This window comes from Nestor notabilis, unplaced genomic scaffold, assembly GCF_000696875.1.
Source record: "Nestor notabilis isolate BGI_N333 unplaced genomic scaffold, ASM69687v1 scaffold35395, whole genome shotgun sequence".
Classification (NCBI taxonomy): domain Eukaryota; kingdom Metazoa; phylum Chordata; class Aves; order Psittaciformes; family Psittacidae; genus Nestor; species Nestor notabilis.
Window position 1 is genome coordinate 5,889 of NW_009929503.1, and position 7,593 is coordinate 13,481.

Consider the following 7,593-nt stretch of genomic DNA (forward strand, 5'->3'; position numbering starts at 1 on the left):
CTTCTGTAATGTTGACCAATACCTGAAATACAGTAGAGAAACAATCTCATGCATTTATGAACTGACAATCAAGACTGGGACAAGTATTGGGAGCTTGGGGTTCAATCAGTTGCACCTATCCTCAAAGTAGCACTTCCACAATGTCCCTAGTAGTCTGTTACTACGTGGCTGTAACACTATCGTTTACATCATTGCTTATTACCATAATGCATTGTCATTTACCTTGTGTTTGATGCTATTTTGTGTGCTCAGATGCAGTTGGCATTGTATTTACATGCCTCATCAGAGGTACTGGGGTACAGCATAAAGTGTGTCCCTGTGTTTTGGGGACCATAAGACTGAGGTAACTAGCTTCTAGTGGGAGCTGGTTGGGGGTTTCATTGAGTCTTGAAAGTGGTACTAGCCACTGGAAAAGAAGGTTGTGAGACAGGAAGGCAGTGGGAATTCAACTGCCCCTCTTTCTATTTCTAGCGCAGCTTCGCTACCTGTCTCCAGAGGTGTGTGGTACCTGCCTGGGCAGGGTGAATTTTGAATGGTAGTGCATTTCACAGGGGAAAAATGTGTTGGGCTCATTTTGAGATGACCAAAACCAGACCAAGGGGAAACCTCTGGGTTTGGTCCCTGAAAAGCCTACATGAGATGGCAGGTTCATTTATCCTTTAAGAACATTATGCCCAGGTTGGTAGCTTTTGCTTAATGCAGCCATAGCAATGAACTCTCATGGTTTTAGCCCGCTCATGGCTTGCACTGGCAGTTGAGCAGAGCTAAAGTGAGAATACGTATTTATTTCTATGAAAGAAGTGCAGTTTAGAATTCTATTAATCACTCCCATGAGTGGATTAATAGTTACTATTTATTTTTATGGTCTCTACTAGTAAAAGTTTTTACAGCTGCCTCATTTTGGAGACAAAAAGCAGTAACTGGGTTGTTTGGACTTGTCCCCTGTGGGTCCAGTTACATGTGCTTAAAATGTTAACATCTGATCTCTACTTCACCCAGTATGTAAGAGATAGGGGTACACTGGTCGATAATGAATTCACTTGGTTTTGTTCTTTTAGAGGCATTGTCAGAAACCAGCCCAGGCCATTTTGCTTTTCGTGCTGCAGTTAGCTGAAAGTTTGTGGGCTTTAATAACACTTTTATTTGTAAACTGTTAACAACTGCAGTTTCATGCTCGGCAACATATATCACATGAATACACATCACAAGGCCCTTTGTCCAGAGGTTTGTAGAAAAGTGCATATCAGTTCTCACAGCTTAAGATCTCTTTTCAAGTCAAACTGTTTGAAAGGTTATTCCAAGGCACAGGAGAGTCATAAAATGTTCTTTCCTTTTTTTAAATAGACAAATTTATCTTCTGTGTAGAGTAGGTGGATAAAGGAAATTTCTCTGGGAACAAATGTCATTGTAGGACTTCTTCCTGCGTACACAATTACTGTTGAACAAAATGCTTGGTGTGTATGACTGGAGTGACTCAAGAGGTACTTTTCCACAGTTGTCTGATCTGTATTGTCCTCTGTAGAATGCAGTGACAGATCTCACTGAAAGGGGGCTTGTGCCCTCTTAGAATGAAACACGGATTCACCAGATGGTTTTTGCCTTAAAACGTTTTCTTCTTTTTCTTTTGTGAAGAAAAATAATAGTTAAAAGCAAGATAAGGGTAGAGAAAAGGCAACAGGTAAAGAATATTAACGGCTTCTCCTGAGAGATGAACAAGCAGAAGCTACACTGCTTTTCTTGGCTGGAGGGATTGCAGGCTGAGGAGTCAGCAGGGGCTGAGTAGGCAGCAGGAAAGCCGTTGTTGCTTATCAGGTTATTGTAAAATTTTATTGAAGGCTTCCCCTTTGAATCTGAAGTGAAGAATCCAAATCTGGGCTTAGATTTTTCTTCAGTCATCTTAAATGCATAGTAGCCTTTAATGCTGACTTTATCAATGTAGTATGCTGAGAAAGGGAACAAAAAACCAAACCCAAATGTTAATAAAACACTGTACAACCTGCAAGCTTCCTGGTAGTAGGTTCAGATTGCAAATTATTAATCTATTGATTTAAAAAGTGTAATTGCATCAAAAAATACTTACATTTACTGCTTTTAATAATTCCCAGCTGTCTTAAGTAGAAAGAGCACATCACTGTTTGGGGAATTTTCTGGACCTACTCTGCGAAAGCTGGATTTGAACAGGGCAAGAGCTGGGAGCTTGCTTTCCTGGGAAAAGTCAGATGCTGCTCTTTACGGAACCCAGCAGAACCTGCAATGACTCAAGGAGAGCAGCTGCTCATCTGTGCCATGAGAGGAGCTTTCCGAAAGTTCCCACCCTGCTCCAAACTCAGCTGCTCAGCCCCACAGCACATGACTGCATGTTAGACTGCTGCACCCAAGTGCTGGGTGAAAATAATGGGATCAAATAGCAGTCCTTGGTGAGTAAACATCTCTCCAATTCATGGCAAAGCAGAGAGCATGGTCAGGGATGTGACCCAGATTAAGCAAGAACATTGTACGTTGGGGGGATCATTTTGAGAGTACTATAAAGTGTCACGCTATCTGAAAATTTAAATGAGAGTACTATGATGAAGAGCCCTTTAAACAACCTTTAATAACTTACTTCCTTTAAGAACCTCCTGTTCTTTTGTTTGCCATGTGAAATTAGTGTGGAAAATAAATCAGCAAATGCTCCTTAGTCCTCTAGTAACTGAGAAAGAGCTAAGCACTGCAGAGGGAATGCTCTGTTTCTTCTTGGTGTCTAAAAGTAATCTGAAGCCAGGCTTGGCTATGAGTACAACCTGTCTCATTTTTTACATAGCTAGGTCCTAGAGAGGAGAAACCAGGATACACAGACTATGGCTGGGGACAGGTGCCACAGAAGAGCTTTTAGAGGCCCCATGTCCTGATCAGAGAACTTCCTAGTGCTTGCCAATAGAGAATAGTGAGTGCAGGGGTATGTTGTGTGTCTCATTTTGGCTGTGCAGTTCAGGTACCAAGGCCTTTCTGGTATCCTGAGGCTCATTGCTTTCCTCTTTATGTTTGGTTGGAGGAAGAGGGATGGGAGGGGTGAGGTCCCGGCAGCGTTTCTCATACAATAAGCTATTGCTGAAGATCATCGCCTTGAAAATTTTGTCCTCTACCTCCACAACTAATTTTTCTCTAAAGTGAAGAACTAGGTTTCTGTTGGTGCCCAGGAGAAAGCAAACAGTGCAACAGGAACTAGAGTTCGACTCTCCCCTCAACAGCAGCTCCTTAAAAATCTGGTGACCTGCTGTATTTCTTCTCTATATCCCTCCAGGTCTCCTTGGACTTGCTTGTGCTTCCCTGTCCAACGACTCTAGTTCAGTTAGCAAGTAAGGATGCTTCCACCTTTCTTTGTAGAGTAGAAATTAGGATTCTCCCTTCAGAATTTTTGGTCTGAAGTGCCACCTTCTACTGGGTAACTACTCTGCTCTATATGCATGCCCACATGGCTTCTCACATAGTTTAAACTGGAAGCAGCTGTGGCTGTATTTCACATGAGGGGTTTTATTTACACTGCTTCGTGTTGTATGTGCCCTGCATGTGACTGTGGACATGGGCCCCTCGAGGCTTAATGCCAATGGCCAGTTCCTGAACCTCAACCAGAGCTGCTTGCTCTGTCCAGAGCAAGTCTTAGGTGCTTGCTTAAGGAATAGCTGGCTCTGTGCCACAGAAATGGCTCTGGGGAACTTGAATTTGTCCTATACTCACCTTTTAAAACCTCTTGTACGTATTTTCCCAAGTAATAATTTCGAAGTTCATCGTTGTCTAAGGACTGGTCATCTATTCCGTTTGCTGTGATGTAAATATCGATGTCGCCGTAGGTGTTTTTAATCCACCCGAGAACTTTGCGCAGTCCCCAAGGCACAACTGCCAGACGAGAAGGGGAGCTCAGGCAGGTGATATCCTGCAGAAATTGAATGTCACGATCAAATTCATACTGGCTCCCATTCTGACGTTCATGAACCACAAATCTGGTAGTGAAATGATTCAGTGCATAGAAGTCAGCAGCACCTTTGACGAGCTGCTTTTCCTTGCTTGTGAAAGACGGCAACAAAGAGTGTGAGAGGCCATTTCTGTTTTTAAAGCTGATGTATTCCCTCATAGTAGCTGGATAGTCCCCAGTTTTAAATATGGGATTGGCAAACCAGCCTATTTCAAACTGAAGAAACCTGTTGGCAGCTTTTGAATGGGATTCAGAGTAGGGGTTGGCAGGCTCAGCCCAGTCTGAATGCAGGGACAGGGACACTTTGCCATACTGAAAGGATCGGTACTGCTCATCGTATATTCTCCAGGCCATGGCATGTGCTATCAATAAATTGTGTGCTGCCCGGTATGTATCATTGCTGCTTCTGTTGTAGACATCACTTAACCGGTTAGGCTCATTTATTGTAATCCAAAGTTTAACCAAATCACCAAGTTCCTGAAAACATAGAGCTGCATAGTCTTGAAAAGCATAGGCAGTAGACTGGTTCAACCATCCTCCTATCTGCAGCAAAGGACCCGGCAGACCCAGGTAGGCATGAGTTGGATAATACAAGGTGACCATGGATTGAACATTGAGTTTCAGTACTTCGCTAATCACGCATCTGTAGTACCTGAGAACTTGCCTGTTGATGACTGACAAATCTCCATTGGGTAAAATGAGCGACCAGTCAAGTGCAAATCTGTAATGAGTGACTTTCATCTTTTCCAGGAGGTCAAGTTGCTTTTTAATACTGACAAAATCTGTGCACTGTGCTGGTCGGGTTTTTAACTTCACCCCTTTAACTTTGTGCAGGAGCCCGTCTCCTGTGATGTTCCAGAGGTACAGGCTGGAATCAGAGAACTGCGGTGAGGAAGCCACAGATTCTGCCTGTGACAATAAAAATGGTATGTTACAACAGGGTTTAATTAAATGAATGCCTGCTTGTAGTCTGCCTTTCTGCCTGTGTTTGGCTATGGGATTAGTGCTGGATGTCAGAAGATCCTGCTTGGATGCTCAGAAGGAAAGAGAATAACCGACCTGCCTATATCAGCTTTGTGCTAGTGGTTGGCTTACCTGTTCTGTTCCTTCATCTGCTGAAAACGCTACAATTGCGCTCACTTTTCCATTCAGCTACACACTGGCATTTGCCCAGCCACCAGCCTACATGACATGTATTTTCACACAGGTATCTATCTATCTCCCTCATCGAGCTCACCCTGTGGTCATGCAAACAGGAGTTCTCAGGCAGCTGGTGGGAGAGCAGGGTGGTAAGAACAAGCACCAGGGGGTATACAAGGCAGGCATGGATTATTTTGGCACTACTGCTGAGACCAACCTTGAGGAACTGTGGCACAGTGTTCCCTGGTCCTTCTGCCTATGCAAATATCTGACATAACCAGCTTGTAGCATTTAGTTGTATCTTTACTGTCTCCTAGTAGTTAACAAGGTTCTGTGTAGCACATGATTATTTTCTTTATTCCAATGTGCTGGTGTTGGTTATCTTTATGGTATAAATCTTTTTAAAGAATGGCTTGGACCCACTTGTGTAAGTGGCACTCAGAGCCGGGCTCAACCCAGGAATTTGTTTCTGCCTTGTCCAGTAGCTTTAGACAAGCCCTTGAGCCTGCAGGTAGCTCTGCTGCCACCAGCATAACCACCATGTCCCTGCCCCGTGCCACCCTCTCCGCCATGCTGTTGTAGGCATTCGTATGGCCACACTGCAACTGGATTGGGAAACTCCCCTGGTTGAAAAATAACCCAGGAACAATCGCTTGGGGTCAGCTTCTTAGTCTGAAATTTCCTGATCTGATCTGCCACATGGAGACCCAAGCAGAGGGAAGGTGAGAGAGGGCCAGCCTTGGGAGGGCTCCTGCAGCAGGGTCTGCTGCTGCAGAAGCACCCAGCACTCTGTGCCCAGCTGCGAAGTACATAAAACTGAACCTATGCAATTATGGCTAGGCTTAACTTGTGTGTGCAGTGTGCATTGAGATTCCTGAACACAAGGTGCCGTGCACAGTCGTTTGTGCACAAAGTGAAGTTGCTGATCCCTCTGCCTCCAGTGGTCTTCCCAATGCCTTGCACTTACCTTGAGAACAGACTCAGTGATACCCCAGGAGAAGTCACATGAGAACTGAGCTTGCAAGCTTGGCGTGGACTCCCTTGGGAAGAAGCCATTTTCTTGTATGATTTGTTTGTAATGAAGTGCAGATGACTTGGGAATCCTTTCCTTTTTTTCGCTTTTGAAATCTACATAAAACAATCCGCGCCTGATGTTGTAAGCATGTTGCCATTCAAAGCCATCAAGGAGTGACCAGGCTGTGTAACCAAACACATCTATATTGTCGTATTTGATAGCTGTGTAAGAGAAAGTTAACATTCATGAGTCTTGTATTTAGTAACACATATAAGGGATATTTATGAAAAAGGTCTATTCACTTTGAAAATCTTGAGGGTTTTCTCAGTGCTCATAGGATTATCGGTCCATTGTAATTCATTACAAAACCATGACAGACATTATCTCTCTTACTCTTTATTAATTAAAAAAGTATGTGCATCTCTAGTTCCTTAAGAAATTAGATTACTGTAGGCTGCTGTATTTCTGCTCTGAGTAAACATGAAACATTACATCACATCCAGATTTTAAGCCAAGTTTGATGATTTGCAAGTAATATATACCAATGAAATAAGAGAATCATGACTAAAAATGAAGGGTGCAACAACTGATGTAGTTTGTGACTTTGAAGCTGAAACTCTCTGCCTTTATTTGAAAGATGTCTGCAAGCTCTAACATCTAGGAATGTCTATTCAGCTTCTAAATTGAAAAATTAAATGTGTCAGTAGGGACATGTAATGACTTTAGAAGAAGCTGGGCTGATCAACCCAGAGACTGAAGTGCTTGATTTATTCACAGAATGAGTGCAGCACATGCGGTTTTTTTCAGGCAATCTGAATGTCCTTCCACCTTCAAAGGAGTATAAATATAATCTTTCACATATAATATATGAGAAACATGACAAATGACTGTTTTCTTGAATATGGAACCCAGTTCTCCAGGAAGGGCAACAGAAGCAGCTTCTTGCTGGACACCAACTAACAACAACATTTGTTACCCACTTACAGTGTGTGCCAGCTGGCAGCCTGGAAGAAAAAGTCCAAACTCCATGGTCAGTTACGTTAGCTGCCTGTCTCCAGCTTTAATCTAGGAAATAACACAGTGTAACTCCTCAGGTTAACCTTATAAGGGCTGGAATACCAAGGGCAAAGCAATGACCAAGTGGGGTTACTGATGATTTTGACAGACAGCAGTATTTCACCTGTACTCCACTGAGAGTAAGCCAAGGAATAAAGATGAAGTACTCTGGTTTACAGCTCTATTCTCACCCAACATTGTTTTGCCTTATTTTCTCAGGACACTCCACAAGCGGCTGAAGGTAGCAGAGGTCAGGATTTAATTAAGCTCCTGTGTCACCAGAGGTGACATCCACAGAAGAAGATCTCAAGGCATTTCTGTGTCTGCTATAGGGGGAGTCCTTCTGCCTTGGAGTCCTTCTACAGCAGTAATAGTTGCAGTATTGACAGGCATGTACATGCCACTAAGAAGCTGTAGTTTCAATTGCATTCCT

General features: G+C 43.3%; 1 protein-coding gene across 1 annotated transcript; it reads right to left on the reverse strand.

The window, feature by feature from the left end:
• Window positions 1-1,581: 1,581 nt before the first annotated feature.
• KLB (klotho beta) lies at window positions 1,582-6,325 on the reverse strand (the record flags this gene model as incomplete). Its single annotated transcript, XM_010014992.1, has 3 exons — window positions 1,582-1,943; window positions 3,715-4,858; window positions 6,057-6,325. Coding segments are annotated over 3 exons (1,775 nt in total), but the record flags the coding sequence as incomplete, so codon positions are not given.
• Between the last annotated feature and the right edge of the window lie 1,268 nt (window positions 6,326-7,593).